At 42.2% G+C, this 18618-nt stretch overlaps 1 protein-coding gene across 2 annotated transcripts in view; it reads right to left on the reverse strand.

The window, feature by feature from the left end:
• Positions 1-18618, reverse strand: part of GOLGA7 (golgin A7) — a 136671-nt gene that overhangs the window by 42881 nt on the left and 75172 nt on the right. For both annotated transcript variants that reach the window (XM_086943559.1, XM_086943560.1), the window contains exons 4-5: positions 7797-7898; positions 6615-6681 (exon numbers count right to left, since the gene is read on the reverse strand). In XM_086943559.1, the coding sequence (XP_086799685.1) occupies positions 6634-6681; positions 7797-7898 (150 nt within the window). In that variant the 3' untranslated portion in view covers positions 6615-6633. The remainder of the gene's footprint in view (positions 1-6614; positions 6682-7796; positions 7899-18618) is intronic.

The following is an 18618-nucleotide window of genomic DNA, read 5'->3' on the forward strand; positions in this document are numbered from 1 at the left end:
TTGCAATTGGTGCCACAAGTGCTTTAAGTTGGTCAACTGTCCAAGTTGTGTGTTTCAATCATTCCTCCATGAACAGTTCAGCTTAGGGACCTTCCGTTCGCTCTGAGAGGCCTACCAACAATGGTGCGCTAGGACCTCCCCTCCATGGATTTGTCTCTCTCTTGTAGTATGTGCATATTGTGATTCCTTTCTCCGATTTGTTGTTGCAGTGCCACCATTGTTGGTCTCAGAACAGCATGCTTGGATTCCGTAGTCGCCTTCTTTTCTGAAAGCTTTCCATGATCAAATCTCAACAGGCCAATATCAATGGCTATTGCGTCCATCTTTTGTTCGAGTGCGGTTTGGTAATCCCTGATGGCATGCATGATTGCTTCAAAGCAGTCAGCCGATCCAGTGTCTCCGTGCCTATGATCTTGCCAGTGTGGTGAGCACTGCATTCTCCTTGGTCTTGCAATCATTTGTGGGGCCATTTAGCATCCCCTCTACGTGGGCTGTCCTTTACCTGGACCTGTCCATAGTGGGAGCTGTCCAGATACGGTTGGGAGTGTGTGGACACTCACTTGCACCGATTATCTCTTTGGGGCAGCTGGTCACAACGTTGCTCTGTGTTGGTCAGGGCTGGGGTAAAACCCCAGGGTCACAGTTCGCCCATGGGGCCTCTCTCTATCAACATCGCAGGGCCCCGCAACCTCCCATATCAAACAACAGCACCTGGCTCTGGTCTTCTTCCCCTGGCAGTCACTCTACATGGCCCCAAGTAGTTCCACTTTCAGGAGGGAAAGCTTACACTTTTTACGTAGGTTGAAGGGAGAGTGCCTCCTTCAGGCTGCTGCGTAGCAGGACCCCTTATTGTCCGTGGCACACCCCAATAGCAGTGCCTGCCCGAGTCCCCCATCCATATCAAGTTCAACAATGTCCAGATGCCAGTTCCGGATGTGTGAGGGGCATTGAACAGAGGGGGGGGAGAGGATCTCAATGAACTGGAGGCACACTCACCAGGGGATCCTCGCCACGGTGCCTATCTGAGACGTCCGGTTGGGTGTCTGTCCCGCCTTTCACGGTGTTCCAGCCTCCCTGTCTGGGTCGGTAAATTCTGCCAGGGCCTTGTCTCCCTGCTTAGTGCACTGTTCGGGTAATATCTGTGGTGGGGTCACTCTTCTTGTAGGTCTGTGGTTAGAGGCCTGCCCGCTCGTGGACTGTGGGGAATTTTTTCTGCTGCGCTGGGCCTCACTGCATAGGTTTTCCGCTCTACGTTGCCTTTTTTGGGCTGCTTGAGTTGTAACGTGTCATCAGGTCCCCAGACTCCATCCATCACCTTATCCCATTAGAGGTTAGAGGCGGGCCTCCGCACCCTGGGATCCTGCCACCTCCACTAATGTTCCTGTCAGTGGGCACCACTGCCTCTGTTCTCCATCTGTGGGGCTCCGTGTCTCCCTGAGCCACCTCCACAGTCACACTGCTCGGTAGTACCACGTGGCCACCAGTCAAGTCAGGGGCAGCCAAGGGCCAGAGAAAGTCCAAGTGGACAACACTGGGTCCAATGGGTGCTCTTTGGGAAACAGGAGAAATGCTGGTAGAGTGCTAGCATCGCGCTCACGCGTCTGCCATCTTGCTTTGGCAAAACCAACCAGCATCTTGAACTTAAGTTAGAAGTTAATACTCTACTTCCTGCAAAGGTTTTTAATGAGGCAGCTGGGTTGTAAGAGGGAGACTATGGCAGTTGTAGAGGACAGCCATTCTTCACCATTAACAGACTCCACGTGTCTTTGACTATGTAGGTACAGTGGTGGTAGTGGACTGAAATCATTCCTTCATTGTGTAAAAAGGGCCTCTAGTGAGGATGACAAGGAAGGCAAGAGGGATATAACAGGCTTCTCTGCTTCAGGTGCGACTGGACAAAGGACTTATTATACCTTACAAGGAGGAGAAGCTAGTGAGAGCTTTGGGCCAACAGAACTCTCAAGACTTAAAAAAATTGTAAAGAATCAACTTACCAGTTGAAAAAGAGAAGGTCTTATTAGCACCAATTTGGCAGACACCATGCCATTTTTTAAGATCTCATACATCATGGAAATATATACGTTTTCGAATGGCAGAGGAGATCAATGATTGTGTCAAGGGAATCTGCTGTGTCTGATCTTTCTGTCAAGGAGTTCACAACCTACGGAGGAAGGGACTGTCAGGGGAGGCTTTGTTGGGGATTGAATCTTGAGAGACCACCACAGAAGTGGGCTTCTGAAAGCCCAATTGCACTGGAAAACCAATGCCAAGCCATACTCTTGAAAGAAGTGGTCTGAGAGAACAGGCTGTGGGTTGGGTTATCAACTCAATGGGACAGGAGACAGAGGACTTCTAGGGGGAGGGCGAGCATGAGGAGGAGGGTGAAGGGACATCTAAGCACTTTTGACTGTCTTTGTTTGTGCCAACTGTGTTTCAGAATAAAGCCTAGGTCTAGCTAAGCACTAGGAAGGTCTGCCTACGGCACTTATTTCAGTACAGTGCACTATGCTCACTAACCAGATTGCGTCTCACTTTTCAGCAGCCAACTGCATGGCATGATAGTCAGATCCAACTGCAGTGATGGTCATGGAGAGAAGGGTGGGGCCTCCCTTGTTAGCCTAAGCATTCCATTTGGCCCTTTGCTTAAAAAGGCTACCTGAATTCCAACAATTAGTATATCCAGTTTCTGACACTGCTCAATCTTTTGCTTTTTCACCTAGATCATGCGCCTGACCTCATCCACTGCTTGGTTTTTCACAAAAACTAAGCTCATCATTTTTGGTTCAACAAATACTATATTTAGTCCCTATACACTCCCAAACATTCTTACGGTCTGTCTTCTCCATGGCTCATTCCGGTACCTCATAACCTAATTTTTGTTATTTAAGGGTCTGTACTGGAAGGAAGGAAAGCTTGAATCCAGGAGTAGCTGGATGTTGAAACAAGCATTTGCAATGCAATAGGTCTCGCATTAGGAAAGTTTGAGCTATTAGTATTGTAAATGACACATTTTTTATTTATGTGTTGGTTTTTAAAATAGCAAACTTAATAGCTTTGTCGTTTACAATGCCAATAGTTTTAACTTTCGCAAATGTGACACTTATAGCATTTGTAATGCAATATGTGTTGTATTTACGTGACTTAGATGTATTGATATTTCAAATAACAATGGCTTTTACATTTTTTAATAATGAATACTTAAATAAAAGTTATTGTAATTTATAATAGCAATAGCTTAAACTTTTGTTAAAAAAATGTGTGAAGATTATGTAAATTGTATTCTCTTGTAACAAAATCCAAGAACAGATCTGCCTGAAATGCGACTTATCAAGATCACAAATAAGGAATAAAACGGGGAGTAACATGTTTAAAAGGATTGGGTCGGTCCTTACCTGCACCAATCGGGCCAATCAGAAGTGAAAAAGTCAGCCAAAGAGCCATTATATTCCTCACTTATGGAGCTGCTCAACCATAACAAACAGAAGCAGATTTGCAAACAATCTGCCTGTGATATTAATTCCTTCACAGAGCGGAGACGGCCTATTATGGAGAGCAGTGCAGGCGGTGGATCCAAACAAGGTCCCGGTGTTGGCAGCACGGTGGTCACTCCCACCATGTAAATGAACTGCAAATCCAGGACTATGTGACGTCAGAACGTGACGTTATTAGCACGATCTTAATTTTCACATCGCACTCCACCACAAGAGTATGCAGTTGATTTATAGCAGACGCTACCATGAGCAATGTGAGTGTGAGTGATGTGCATGTTATCCAACATGGGAGTACGGCGGACTTAGTCTGCCATTCCGAGGTCACTAACGGGTTAAACGTAAATCTCTTCAATTAGCGCATTAACCCACTGAGCTACTTTTCCAACTAAACTACTATAATCCTCTCCTGCTGAGGTGTGTGAATGTTTGCCAGTCACTGAAATAAGACTGACACCGTGTAAAGGCGCGGTTTCGTGATTTGTGCACAATTGTGGTGGTGCAGCCAAGACACACATTTGCGAGGCACAATCCATGCATTTTGTTGCGTCATGTCTCCGGGCACCCTCAAACCTGAGCCGTGCACGACGATTCCACCGGACAGTTGGCCTGCCACTCACTCGGAACAATGTCACCCATCCAGCCTGGCAGCTGTACAAACTAATGACGAACTGTAAACTACTGTGTTTTAAACATTTACTCGCAACAACACGCTAGCCCCGCATCTTTTCTAACACTAACAAGCACTGATGAGACGATTGGCATAGGATGTGAATCAAACAGAAACGGTAAAGATTTAACAGTAAGAGTTGGGGGGGGGGGGGGGTTACGTAAAAGTACGTTTTGAATGGAACAGAGGTATTTAATTAAATTTAAGCACACTTTTCAAGCATGAAAACGAAAAGGGTTCAAGTGACTGAGAAGCAGCACCCTGTCTTTAAAAAACAATGAGTTTATGAAACTAGAGCTAAAAGCCTTGTGGTTTCTTTTCGCACTTTAGAAATTCTGAGCTTTATCATATCACACCGCCACCGTGCCTTTTCCAAAATTCACTCTCTCAAAGCTGTTTCTTAATCCTCTCTCGCCGTGCAATTCACGGCAATACAAAGATGGGTAACTCTGCGCTGCACATGTCCAGTAAACTGAAAAATGTCACCATTTATTCGGCGATACCTGGTTTTTGATGAACTTTGCTGTGGATGTGGAAGCTCTGAGTCAAGCTAGACCCGGACTCCTCTCCGTGCTGCAGCCTCTTGCAGACTGGCAAGACGCGAAGTCTGCCTTGGCTGCTTATCGGCTGCTGCACTGCCCCCTTCACGTGCACACCCGCAGGCGGCCAATCAGAGCGCAGCTCGCGCTCCTGCCAGGCAATCAGGCCGCGGCTCGCCTGCAATCTCCAGATCCTGGGAGCGTGATCGGGTTTACAGGGTTTACAGGCTGGACGTCCAGCTGTGATTGAAATGACGAGCTCGCGAGTGGGGGAGGTTGTTCGTGTGCGACCTGAGCAGAGAACGGCATACGGTATTTAAACAACTACCGGAAGACTGAAGGGAAAGAAAGAATGAGGCTGAGGCGGGGGCGGGGGGAGTCGGGTCGGGTCTCTATGTGTGTGTGTAAGTGTAAGTGTGTGTGTACGTTTAAGTGCGTGTGCGCGCGCGTGTTTGTGTGTCTGTGTGCATGCATGTGCGTTAGGCTGACTTTGTGGGAATGTGGATGGAGCCGACGTGCGCGTGCACGAGGTCAAATCCAGCGGAAAAGCGCGTGGCACCCTCTTGTCCATCATTCCCCCGAAGTCGAGAACTATAGTTGTCATTCTGGACTGCATCCTACGGATGCTTACCAGCTCGATCTAAAAAGTACATATACATTTTATACATTGACCAGTTTCCTGCCTTAAAACACTGCTTCACAGTGTAGTCTAAATAGCTCCGCTCTGTATCATCAACAGTACAATTATGTAAATTGATACTTGTATAGCGCACTACTCACTCATTACTATGATCTTATTGACTGGACTGAAGTGACCGGGACCTTAAATTGAGTCAACCACTTTTCCTGTTTTATTTTTACTTTTCTACTCCCATGTAGCCACAGAGTGTCCTACAACTTCCAGTGCTGGTGCGAGACAGACTGCAGTCACCCTGTCTATGTAAAAAGCAAGTACTATACCCTAGTATTTACGATCAACCATTAGTAGGGCTGTTTAGATTACCTTGAAAGTAGAAGTTACCTTCATGGGAAATTTCCTGCATGCTTACTACTACTATCATGACACCATTTTGCATGGCATATGCAATGCCATTAACTTCACAAGCATGTTTCTCATTTACTACTTCTATGTTTGGGGCTGTACATTTAATTATTTTGCTAAAACACGTTTCCTTTCTTTCCACTCAAGTTAATCTTCACTGTTGCTCTCGTTCTCCTTGCAATACCCATTTCAAAATATTATAAAAGTTCAGAAGAAGCCAAATAAAACCAAGTGTCCAAGCAGAAGGCATATATATACTTTTTGATAGTGTCAATGCTTTTCGAATGGTTTAAGAATCAAATGAGAGTTTTGGGGAACTGTGGTGCCCAGTTCGAACCACCCAGAGGCTAGTTTCTCACTGACAGTGCGCAGGCATCCAGCGATTCAAACCACCTCTCCAGCCACTGACATACAAAATTTGAACTTCAATACCCTTAACTGTGTTGCACAGTAGTTAATATTGGTGCACTATTTTTGTATTACTGTTTCAAGCAGTTGTTTTTGTCCTTGTATCCGGTGTAATCAGTTTCTGTGTGTAAGTTAGAGCAGTCTCAACTGCTGTTGATCAACATTCATCAGCATACGCTTTTAACATACACTTACGAAAGGAGAGCTGTGTTCAGTCACAGTAATGTATATACATATCACTTAAAAACTTGGGACTCAATCAATGTAAGAAAACAGTGTCATCTGCTATGCATTACCCCACAGCTGAGGATTCTCAGAGGGAGTTAGAAAAATCATCTGCGATTTTTCAATGTTCCCCCGCTATACAATCATTTAAAAAGCCCTATGATTTCACGCAGTAGTTGGATAAACAGCCCCGCGCAAGCACGATGTGAAGTGGCGTGTTTGAAAAGAAAGTTAATATTTACCTTGGTCACTGCAGATGATCTATCTTCCACCGCTCATACCTCTGTCTTCATAAATGGTGATTTCAATCTGCGTGGCACCGTTGTTAGGGAAAACACGGCATGCAATGTGGAATTAAAAAGGAAACAAAAACAAGACATGTACAATCGTGTGGAAATATGGAAAGGAGAATGGCAGTACACGCCATATCAGATAAATAATTTTGTAGGCTTTTTACACTAGGTGACCCAACCATTATCCTTTACGGAGGGGTCTTCTTAAGTCATCAATAACCTACCCACGCTAATTTACCCAAGATTTCAGAAAAGGAAAGAAGGATCTTTTTTCAGATTATGCATGAACTATAATCTAGGTGGGAAAACAAAACACGTGTTGTCATAACTACAAAAAAAACCCCATTAAAGTGCTATTCTCCCTTCGTAGTGAGGATCAAAGAATCGCCTAAAAGAATCAGGTAAAAACACAGGGAGAAGAAAGAAACCGGCAGAGATGAGAAGTGAGAAAGAGCAACAATTTAAATCGCCGCAATATCAATATGAGATGGCGTTCCAAAAGAGATGGTATACAAAGAGTGGAATGGCGTTGAAAAAAAAAACAATAAAAGAAATGTCAAGCTGGTATGCATAAGAAAAGGTATACCTAGAAGGAAAAAGGAATCTGCGGGTGCTTCTGATCAAACATTAAGGAAACAACATCGAACTTTGTCTGAACTGTAAACTCCATAAAGGCGTATATGTGTGTCCTGAATACAAGATGGGAGATCTGATATTATGCTATGGAAAACATATTATTGGAGAAGGTGTTGAATAATGAGTGTAAGGGACTAAATCGGAAGTGACTCAATGAAATATTCATTTGCAAAACAAGGTGCGAGTGAAAATGTTTGATTAAAAAAGCACAAAATTGAAACATAGAGAAAATGCTGACGTTGGTTAACCAGTTATTGTTGGCTCACAATATTTCATAGTTGCCTATATGTTCAGAGTTGAGAAAAACATCAGCTATTAATGCCCATACTCTAAGAACTCTCTCCAGTTGGCCATGTGCTCAGGGGTGAATGTTTCACAGGTGTAATGATATTGAGACAGTGGACCCATACTCAATCAACAAAAGACAAGCCTACTTGAGTGCAGGTTACTTCAGAAGGTTGTGAGCTTTCAAATCAGGCTTCACAAAAAGGATACAACTCTTAACCCTCTTTCAATTGGGTCTGTTATAAGCAGGCCTTGAGGGGCGTAGATCTTTTCATTTTGTTCTTGTATATATTTGATGATCTTCTTCAGAACCTACATAACATCAAGAAATGAAAATAAACACATTGAGCTAGTGGGTCATTATAACCTCATTAAAATCTTTATTAGCACACTTAATTCAGGTCATTGACTTGAAGTGTGGCATTTACCATATTGGCATTCATGGTATCCATAAAACCACAGTTTCAAAGGAGTGTGGAATATCTGCCAATGTACAATACAGGTAACCGCAATGAAATCAAATACCTATATAACATTGAACGCATTAATATACCATACATTGGGCAAAGAATGTAAAGTGATTTTTTTTTTAGCTATCTCTAGGTCTTTAAGAATATAAGCCAGTTCTTATATGTGCACGCTTACTCATTACACTCTACTGCCGTTGGATATTTAGTGTGAGCCCAAACTACATAACTTCAAGACATCACCAAGCACCACCTCTACCAAATGAAAACAGAGTATACCCAAAACAAACCCTGGACTGTACAAAAAAAAAATACCACCCCATAATACCCTCTAGGCAAAGGCAATAATCCAATTGCAATATGGTCAAATGCACCATGATTTTTCAACTGCCCCCTCACTGTCAAAAGTTAAAGTAGCTTTGTAAAGCATGTCTGGTGAAAAGGATGAATAAATAAACACATACATAAATAAAATATAAAGCATCATCAAGTGGTAATCTAACAATGTCAAGTGGATCAATTATCCCATTATAGTTCCATGAGGCCCGATATCGCTAAAATCATGACCATCTGAAATTAAATGGAATTATGTAGATTTATAAAGAACACAAATACCAACGGGTGTCAAGGCGCTTAAAAGGGGAGAACTCCTGAGAGAAGGACCAAAGAAAGAACTACTATCCCTTGGAAAATCATTGGCCAGTAATCAAAGCGTGAAAAGTCGGGTCTTCACAGCTTTCCAAAATAGTTGTGTTGCTGAAGACCACTGATATCGCATGCAAGAGAATTTCAAAGTGTTGCTGCAGTCATGGAAAAAGCCCTGCCACCCCACCTGGTCTTCTTAACTTTAGGGACAACTATAAAGTTGTAGCTAGCTGAGCAAAGATGTTTAGTAGGGGTGCATCTCTGAAACATCTTCGCCAGTCTTTTGGGACTGATATTTTGCACGCCCTGTGAACATAAGGCTTTAAAGGTAAGGAACTTGTTAACAGGTAACCAATGCAATTTGGAGTTCCCCGCTGAGACAGATTGGTTTTTAGGAATTTAAAGTATCAGTTTCGCAGCCGCATTTTGCACTAAGTGCAGTTGCTGATTTATTGATATCCAAATAGAGTGCAATGCAGAGGTCTAGCCTAGAGGAGATCAAGGTCAGAACTAGCTGCTTGCGGGATACAAGAGAGAAAGAGGAAACACCATCCTCCGGGTCCTGATAATCAAGAAACAAGTGGATACTGTATGGTTTAACCTGAAGTTCAAACAATAACTTGGTATCCATTAGTACTTCAAGATGCTTGGTGGAGTCTGCCGGGGTTGACAATTCCCCTAATGTTTCTGGCCACCAGGAATTGTTCCAGATGGCCGACTGGTTGCCAAAAATCATGACTTCAGTCTTGTCCCGGTTCAGTCTGATATAGTTGTTACCCATTCAAGTTGCTTCTGCCTGCATACATTTCTTAAAGTTGGGAGCTGTGGTCTTCATATCCTTGGTGATAGACACAATAATTTGGTTGCCATCAGCATAAGATAGGGCCTGCAGTCCTAAGGACCATATCAACTTAGCCAGCAGGGAGATAAAGATTAAAAAGGGTCACGCTAAGGGAGGACCCCTGAGGCAGACACATGACATGAATGTTATTTTGTCACATTTGCTAGCTTTCAGAGACAGAGGTCAAACGTCAGTTTGTCTTTCTACATTTATTTTTCTTTCTGTGACTGAAGTTAGAGGATTTTGAAAAGTGAACTGTTACAACTGAACTGAGCAAAGCATGTGAAATAAAAGGCTGTAAGATGTCAGGCTTTTTTGTAATACAACTCTTAAAATAGCTAAGTGAACTATTCAAACAGCTTTACATATATTTCCCTAGGTATGAAGAGACATTTTTGTAATTCTATGGTGAAAAAAATATTTTTATAGGTTCAAAACATATTGGAACACTTTACATGGTGATGTGCAAATTTTAAATATTTTTGCTGAAACCTAATTTCCAAACATTGTTTATGCACTATTATCAGTGAAACTACATGTTAGTAGAAACGTTTTATGGCCATTTCAATGGAAAAGATGCTATCTGTATCGTTGGGCCGGCGCTGCAATGACCAGCGGGTCCACCGAAGGGTCATTTTGGCGGAGATCATTTATTGGTATGCCGTATGATGAATGCAAGGTAGAGTCTAGATGGGGTGGTATCTCATGTGTGATGATGTGGGTTAAAACTGGTCAGAGAGGCCACCAACTACTTTTAATAAATGGACCGCCATGTCGGATTAAAAAACTTTATAGGTAAATGCTACCAATGGGGTCATAAAGTACTTTGGTAGTCTGATGTGAGTTTCCTCTTTAGGGTCCAACTTTAGTCAGTGGATGTGGGATGTGCGAGGGCAACATGAAACAGTCCTGCTGACTGCCACCGTGCATATGCCGGAATCCTGCATAACCTGTCCTTATCTCATACTTCTCTTTAGAAACTATAGCCTTAATTTTTGTTTGTGATTTTTCAATAGAGCACCTTTTTTTATCAAATGGAGCCCGTTTTCCTTAACCCCTTAAGTGCTCCCGTCAGCCCCTTAAGTGCTCCCGTCAGCCAACGGCTGTCGCGAGCACTACCTCCATAGAGCTGCGCACGTCCGATGGCCGACACAGCCCTGCCCACTGATTAAAACCGCTGCACCGCGGCGGAATTCGCACCGTGGTTAAGCGCTTAAAGGAAAACGGGATGCTTTAAAAAAAAAGTGCATTTTTTTAAGGGCAAATAGTGGTCCCTGCGACCACTGCCTGCTCTTAAAAATATTTTCGAACCCGTTCACAAAGGGGAAGTGGTCCCCTGGGGGCCCCTTCCTGTTTGCTAGTGGCTTACCACCTACTTTAATTAGGCTGTAAACTTAAGAGTGTTTTGCGACCGAAAATGCGGTCGCAAAACAATGGTACATATTATTCTGACTCTATCATGAAGGGACGCCCTTGGCACGCCCCTTCCTAATAACAACTCGAAAACACTATTTTGCAAGTTACCTACTCGCAAAATAGGGTTTGTAGATACCACCAACCTTAATTGTGGTCGCAAACGACCTGATTTTCCGTTTGTGACCGCAAAAATCAGTTGCACATCTCGCCCAAAGAGGCAAGCCAGGAATAATGCGTAGCCTATATATGGGCTTGACTCTGGTTATACATGGAGCAAACATTTAGTCTAATAAAAAGTTTTTTTGTACAGCAGAAAAAGTGAACTTTCATATTTGAAGGCGCTCTCATGTTATAATAAAGAAAAAGTCTGCTCCATAAGACGAAATATATGCCTAGGATCACACAATTTGAGACCAGTTCATGGGTCAAGTACATTACAGTTAGGTCAAGTAGATTATTCAAATTACTAGACCTGAAGAACTAGTAGCATGTTTATGATTTTTTCGAGCTCTGTTATAATGAGGCTACGATAAGGCCACAGTTTTAGTATGGTGTCAGGTGGTCGGCAAAGGGGGCAAAAAGAGTTGAGACCTTGATGAAGGAAGGTGCCTAAAAAGCCTACTCTCTCTCTCTCTCATCCTCTTCTATGGTGGAGGCAGTTAGCACATGCAGACATAATAACATTTTGGATACAAACAGTTAGTGTGGAAACTCTCAATGCTATGTAAAAAAGAAGATATTTCAAAGCAAGCTAACCTGGGCCCTTGGAGTAAGGGGGAGCATCCTAAACTTGTTACATGGAATTAAAAATTGCAGATGGTCGTCCGCCTGTATGGTACTGCACTTTATGTTGTAGTTTGTAATCAGATTAGTACAAAAATAATAATAAAAAAATTACAAAAATTACAGATGGTACCAATCTGATAGGAGTAAGTAAGGTGGAGTTGTAAAGAATAACAAGACAGATCTTCTTTACCCGAGGATAAAACTATCGGTCTCCCACTTGTTAAATTCATAGATGGGTGGCAAAACCTTTCCCTATCTGGAGAGACTTCCAAATATCAAGATGCATCAAAGTCTCCTGAGATTTAGATGCAAGTTAAATCTAGTGTTGATGTCAGGAAGTCACAGCATTCTGGTAAATGAAGGGAACATCAGTCAATGTGGCCTTAATATGAAAGGAAACTGAAATCACACTCTGGTGGATTGTCTGTTGTTTTTAGCCCAACAGAAGTCTTTTCAAACCCCATTTTTTTAATAAAATATGGTATTAGGGATTGGGGGCAAGCGATTAAACTATTGGTAAAAATTAGATTTTTTGGGATGCAAAGTGTACCATGGGGTGATTTGTATGGTCTGTTGATAAATTATTACAGTCAAACTGAGATAAATTAATTAACCTGAGTGGAGTTCTTCTTTTAATCCACTATGCTGTTTTAGAAGATATAGATTTAATTCATTGGATGAACTGTGTTTTATTGCATTTTATATTGTGTGTTATATTAACTGTTTATGTTGGATTTTATTGCCATATTGTGTCTTCAGAAACTGTTTGAAAGACTACGGTCTAAATAAACATATGTTTGGACTGACTACACAAACAGAAAAGGCCATTTAACAGAGGTGAGCACCTTCGCGGAATCTAAGATTGCCACTAGCACTTGTAAGTCTGGGTTTATACTGCAACTTGTTGTTGGACTTGGTGCTCTCTGTAGGGTCACCCCCAAACGTTTTGCCTACCTCTTCCTATTTCTTTTGTGCTGAATTTGTATTTGTTGGCCTTAGGACTCTTTGCACTTTACCACTGCTAAGGTGCTCATCTTCTTCCTAAAACATGTAATATTGTCTTATCCACAATTGGCATATTTAATTTACTTATAAGTCCCTAGTAAAGTGGCACTAAATGTGCCCATGGCCTGTAAATGAAATGCTACCAGTGAGGCAGCAGCACCGATTGTGCCACCCACTTAAGTAGCTCTTTAAACAGGTCTAAGGCCTGTCATTGCAGAGCCTGCATGTGCAGTTTTCAACTGAACTTTCGATCTGGAAAAATTAACCTTTTGCCAGGGCCAAACCTTCCTTTTTAGTACATGTACGTCACCTTTAGTGAAGGCCCTGGACAGCCCAGAGGGCAGGGTTCAATGTATTTAAAAAGTAGGACATGTACTTTTACGTTTAACATGTCCTGGTAGAGAAAAACTCTTGAATTCGTTTTTCACTACTGCAAGGCCTATCTCTCACATAGGGTAACATTAGAATTGCTTTATTAGAGTGTATATGTAGTAAGTTCCAAATAATTAAATAACTGGATAACCAGTTCATATTTGGTGTCCCTGGCACCACAATTTGAAATTCCAATTCATGGTGAAGTATGATTTTATGTTGCAATTCTGAAAATGCTACTTTTAGAAGTTGACATTATCTTGCCTTAGCTATTTATGTAGGTATGTAGTCAATAGTTGAGCTTGGTGTATTTGTCCTAGACAGCCACACACAATAGGTCTCAAAACCCATGGGGACAAACACTCTAGTGCTTGTGAAATATGCGACACTGGGTAAAAAGAACATTATTTTCTACGGAATTGGATGGAACATTTAATGCTGGCACATGACCCTTCACTCCTTCTCTCGCTTTGCGTGTCCATAAAGACAGCTCAGGGGGCAGCAGGTAGCTATATGCAACATAGGAGCGTATTATGGATATTATCAAGTGGATGTTTTACACTTTCTGGTCCAGTTAACTCACACGTTGTTTTCCATGTCACAAGAAGCAGCTCGGCGGGAAATAAGGATGTTGAGACTTGCACAAGTGCATTTCTACATATATTAAGGCTGTGTTTTGTTCAAATGCTACCATGTGTTTTAGCGCATAAAATAGATTACTTAGGACCAATTTAGAATTGAAACATGTCTATGAGTATGGGAACTTTTAAGGGCCGATCACAAAATCTTTCAGAGGTCATTATTTTGCCTATAATGAGTAAATGGGAAAAGTGTTTATTATTATGAACGCAGAGATATGGTTAAGAAAAAAGTACTGGGAATAAATATATCTGTTATATAATGAAAAATAAAGCACATAGAAAAGATGGCGAAATAATTGGCATTGAAATTTTCACCTTCAATAATGAAAGCCAAAATCCAGCTTGGGCAAGAGTGGAATAAAGAAAGCACCTTGAAGTACAGCACGATGAAGGAAAATCATGTTTCTGCCCAGTGACCTGGACAGGAGTTAGAACGAAGTACATTCAGGCGTGGAGAAGTGTGGCTCACTGGTTAGAGGAGGCATAACCTGAAGCAGAGGTCAGACCCGGGACCAGGGTTCAATTCCCGACGCGCAGGGTCTTGAGCCCAATTGTCCACGGACTCGATAATTCTTGCTTCGGTGCCCACTCTAAGCACGGGTTCACACTATGCAGCTCTGGGCATTAAGCTTGCTTAATCTCCACAACGGCCCCCCGCGGCGGGATGCCTGGCTTTCACCTTGGGGATGCCCAGTATGGGTTATCTCACAGGGAAAAAGCCAGGACGGGTTCCCAATGCAAGCGCCGAGATGCCCTAGGGTAAGTCGAGCGCTATATAAGAACACACATACATACATACATACATACATACAATAAGCTTGTGTGACCTCTCCTGCCTTTCGACCAGGTGCTGCAACAATCTACTGATCTGATGCTAGCCCAGAATAACCAACAACTTAGTTGAAACTGGGCGGCAGACGCCGACTCAACCTTAATTAAAAAATATTTTAAAACAAAATAAGGGAAGCTGGGTGTCAGGAAACACATTTGGGGTGGGGGGGGGGGGGGGGGGGGGGGTTATATCCGGTATCAGAGCGTTTTACACAAGCACCAGTTTGCTTACATGAGGATATATTCATTTTTGTTAGGCACAGCGAGATTAAGTGATGCGCCCAGAATCACGGGCCCAACCCCGGTTTTCCCAACTTCGAGGTCGACAGCTCTAGCCGTAAGGCTAGATCCTCTCCCCACATTAATTAACAAGCACAGGACTAGTACACCTTTATACATTTTTCCCTCCAAAATAGTTTATCGATTGAGTCTGCGCCTTCATTTTGTGAATTAAAAAAATATTTTTTCTCTGTTTATTTCAGTTTTAACCAGAATTAGACATCAACTAAAAAATGTTTGCTGTCACTATTATACTAAATAGATCAGTATCAATATATTAAGCGACGATGGTCTCCATTTATTTCTTTTTTAGTTCAATTACATTTTTATTACCGATTAAAGCACTGATTCATGTTTAATCCCTATGCCCTCTGTAAAGTTGAATGTCAGCTGGTCTTCACCAGAGAAAGCGTTATGTCTGGTATCATTGAAATGGTGAGTGCCAATCAACTACAGACACATAACAAGAGGGGAAGAAACAGAGCCAGAACGTTCGCCCTTTACAATGCTACTCTTAGGCCTGGTGGAAAGGAAACTTGATAATGTGAAACCCTCTTCCAAATTCATTATTTCTAAATGACTGCATGGCTGATTCCAAAGAAGGACTTCTTTTAGCTGACAGTCTTCTTCCAGATGGATTAATGCCAGCTAAGCAACACTGCCCTTTATTTGAATTAAGTCGAACTTGGTAGTGGGTTATTTCGGTATTTAGAACTAGATTTGCTTTAAACGTAGACATTACTTTTGTGATGGAGAAATTAGAGGGTAGTACATTAAATTCGTTTACAATAGGTGCAAACCAAAACGTATTTTAAAGATTAAGACTAAGTGAGTTTTTTTTTTACTATTCTTCTCTCAATTGAACATACAGAAATTATGTTAACTAGGCCTAAGAAAAATTCTGTTGCCGATATATTCTCACGTAATTTCTGGTATTTCGTGGTATGCTTCTAATGCAAAATGCCTTAGATTACACCTCGTCGCATAATTGAGACTTCGTTTGGGTAAAAATCTTATTCCAGGAGTCAGCGAACAATACAAATGAAGAGAAGGTGAGCAGCTGCTGTTCCATGTCGCAAATGATTGAGCTTTTTTAAAAAAAAATACTTCCTCACGCCATTTCGCACTACAAAATGGTGCCAAATGCTAGACCAACAGTTTGCGTAATTTCATATAGTTTGGGATATTTTAAATAATTTCCGCACAGGAAATTATGCAAAATTCACCTGGACCAGGTTTCAACTTTTCTAAGTTTATGGGATAAAATAAGTGATTACAATAGGATCGACAGCCAACAAGAAGGATTTCCTAAGCAACATTGCCTCCTACAAATACAACACTAAAGTGTTCGACAGAAGGTGCTGTATGAAAGTTGTTTATTAGAAGAAGGCAAGCATCCTACATATTTACTATGAGGAATATATTTGAAAAGTGCTCTAACAATATGGCACTCTGTGCCCCCTATTGCTGGCACACTACTGTGCGTCTTGCTCGAAAGTGCTGATACTACGTGTTAACTCAAAAAACTCAAACCTATTGGCTTTGCGAATGCTTGATCCATTTTCACACATTTGAGAAAAACACAATGACATCAAGAATGGAAACATGAGATGTCTCCCAATAAATGCTAATGAAGGAGTAGCTGTCAATCAGTTCGACTTGCTTGTATTGCTTTATCCTTTTACTCCCTTATTCTTGAGGCCACCAAAACATACTATTTTAAAACATGTGGAAAAGGCACATTAACTTTAAAACAGCAACATAGCAATTCCTTTGTTAAAGTCAGTAGCATACTGGCACCAATAGCAACAAGCACTGACAATGTCAACAGGTCTCGCTTTCTTGCCCTATTGGTTTGGTGGGAAAAAGAAGAGAAAAGGTCCTGCTGGAGACCACACAAGCACCATTTTTTATTTACCCATCCAAGATGGCAGCTACCATTAAATAAGTAAATATTAAACGAAAAAATTAATTTTATCAGTGCAACAGCGCCTTCTACAGTGTGAAGCAGCATAGCTGCCAACAGCAACTGTCAGACCTCCTTTAAAAAAACACAAGGATTGGCAAAGCTAATAGGTCTCGGCCAAGCATGAGCTATTGGTCTTGCCATGTTGTACACCAGCATGGCTGCTTTTCAGCTTGGTTAAAAGTTAGTGGGGAAAAGGAGAGCGGAGTGTCATAAAGAGGAGTGTCGTGGAGTGGTGTAGAATGCTGTGGAGTGTCATGGAGGGAGTAGTGTGTCTTAGAGTGGAAGGGAATGGAATAGAGTGGAGTGGAATAGTGTTGTGGAGTGGTGCATAACAGAGTGGAGTGGTGTAAAGGGTGTTGCGTAAAGTGGAGTAGAGTGGTGTAGAGTAGAATGGTGAAGAGTGGAGTAGACTGTTGTGGAGTGGCAGAGTGGAGTTGTGTAGGAGAGTAGAATGGCAGAGTGGATTAGCGTGTTGTATTTGAATGGCGAAGAGTAGAGTGGCAAACTGTGTCAGAGTGGAGTGGCATGGAGTGGAGCACTGGGGCTGTGTGTCGTAGAATAGAGAGGAGTAAAGCGTGTGGAGTGGAGTAGCACTGAAGACTGCTGCAGAGTAGAGTGTCCAAGTGCAGTTTAATGAGTAGAGACTCACTGAGTGGAGGAGAGTGGACTAGATTGAAGTGGGGCAAAATATAATCCTGCAGAGTAGATTTGCGTAGATGGCATTGGTTGAGAGTAAAGTGGTGTAGAGTCCATTGGTGTAGAATAGAATGGTGCAGAGTAGATTGCAGTGGCATAAAGTGACGCAGAGTGGAGTAGAGTGCAATGGCGTAGATTGTTGTAGAGTGAAGTGGCGTAGAGCGGAGCAGGGGAAAATGAAGAGGTGTAGAGTAGAGTGGTGTTGAGTGCAGTGATGTAAAAAAGATTAGAGTGGCACAGAGTGAGGTATGTACAGTGAAGTGGCATAGAGTACTTTGGCAAAGAGTTCAGTGACGGAGTGTGCAGTCTTGTAGAGTAGAAGGTCATAGAGTGCAGTGGCATGGAGTGCACTGGCATAGCATAGAGTGGTGCAGAGGTGATGAGTCCAGTGGTGCATTGGCAGAGTAGAGTGGTGTAGACTAGAGAGGTGTCAAGTGAACTGGCTTTGAGTGGAGTGGTGAGCAGTAGCGGGCAATGATGCAGTGTAAAGTGGCATGAAGTGGGGTAGTATGGAGTGGTGCAGAGTAGACTACAGTAGTGTGAAGTGGTGTAAAGTGGTGTAAAGTGGGGTAAAGTGGGGAATGGATGATGTGGGGAATGGATGATGTGGTAGCGCACTGCCATTACAGACAACACTTCTTCAATTGAAATGGCCATTACATTTGCACAGACTTTTAATGCTAAAAGTCTACAGTGCAAAAATGATAATGTTTGGAAATGTCATCACCTACTGCGTTGATCTGTGTGGTCATATTAAACTTTTTGTTTCCACCACACTTCAGAATTACCGAAAATGAGCTTCATTTGTGCTTTCCATATTCTGAAATATATTTACAGACATTTACATTTTGCTTTGTGCTAGAATTTTTTTTTTACATCGTACAGCACATCCAGAGTAGCCAGCATGATTGCCACATAAATCCTCTCACTTTGAAGCCAGAGAAAGAAAGTAAACATCAAGCTTCCTGGTAGACCGAGCCTGTCATCTGACCTGTCTTTTAAAGCACAACAAATGTGACAAGATAATAACAAGATTTAAAGGCCTCTTTACAGAACATCAGTACTGGTGGATGAATACAATAAA

This window comes from Lissotriton vulgaris, chromosome 11 (assembly GCF_964263255.1).
Source record: "Lissotriton vulgaris chromosome 11, aLisVul1.2, whole genome shotgun sequence".
Classification (NCBI taxonomy): domain Eukaryota; kingdom Metazoa; phylum Chordata; class Amphibia; order Caudata; family Salamandridae; genus Lissotriton; species Lissotriton vulgaris.